At 72.8% G+C, this 419-nt stretch overlaps 1 protein-coding gene across 1 annotated transcript in view; it reads left to right on the top strand.

Annotated features, from left to right (window-relative positions):
- The first annotated feature begins 4 nt into the window (after nt 1-4).
- OGG1 (8-oxoguanine DNA glycosylase) overlaps nt 5-419 on the top strand; it is a 1230-nt gene continuing 815 nt past the window's right edge. The window contains exons 1-3 of the mRNA XM_035903817.1: nt 5-125; nt 211-260; nt 349-416. Coding sequence (XP_035759710.1) covers nt 5-125; nt 211-260; nt 349-416 — 239 coding nt within the window. The remainder of the gene's footprint in view (nt 126-210; nt 261-348; nt 417-419) is intronic.

Raw genomic sequence — 419 nt, 5'->3', positions numbered from 1 at the left:
CCTCATGGCCCTGGACAAGGCGGAGGCGGTGCCAGTGGACACCCACGTCTGGCGCATCGCGCGGCAGCGCTACGGCGCGGTGCTGGGCGGCAGGAGCCTGACCCCCCGGGCCCACCAGGAGATCGGTGAGGGCAGGGCTGGGCCGTGATGTGGGATCCCCCCAGGATGGGGACGGTGCCCCCAGCACCGGCGCTCACCCTCTCTCCGCAGGTGACTTCTTCCGGGGGTTGTGGGGCCCCCACGCTGGTTGGGCACAGGCAGTGAGTACCCCCCTCCTGAGCACCCTGGGGCTCAGCCCTCGCCCCCCCACCCCGGCCATGCCCACCCCATCATCTCTCCCTATGCCAGGTCCTCTTCTGCGCTGACATCCACAAGGGCCGGGAGCTGGCTGGCAGACGGGGCCGGGGCCGGGGGCGGCC

The sequence above is a fragment of the Egretta garzetta genome, unplaced genomic scaffold, assembly GCF_000687185.1.
Source record: "Egretta garzetta isolate BGI_Z169 unplaced genomic scaffold, ASM68718v1 scaffold91, whole genome shotgun sequence".
In the NCBI taxonomy this organism is placed as follows: domain Eukaryota; kingdom Metazoa; phylum Chordata; class Aves; order Pelecaniformes; family Ardeidae; genus Egretta; species Egretta garzetta.
This window is presented reverse-complemented; position numbering and strand designations above follow the sequence as displayed.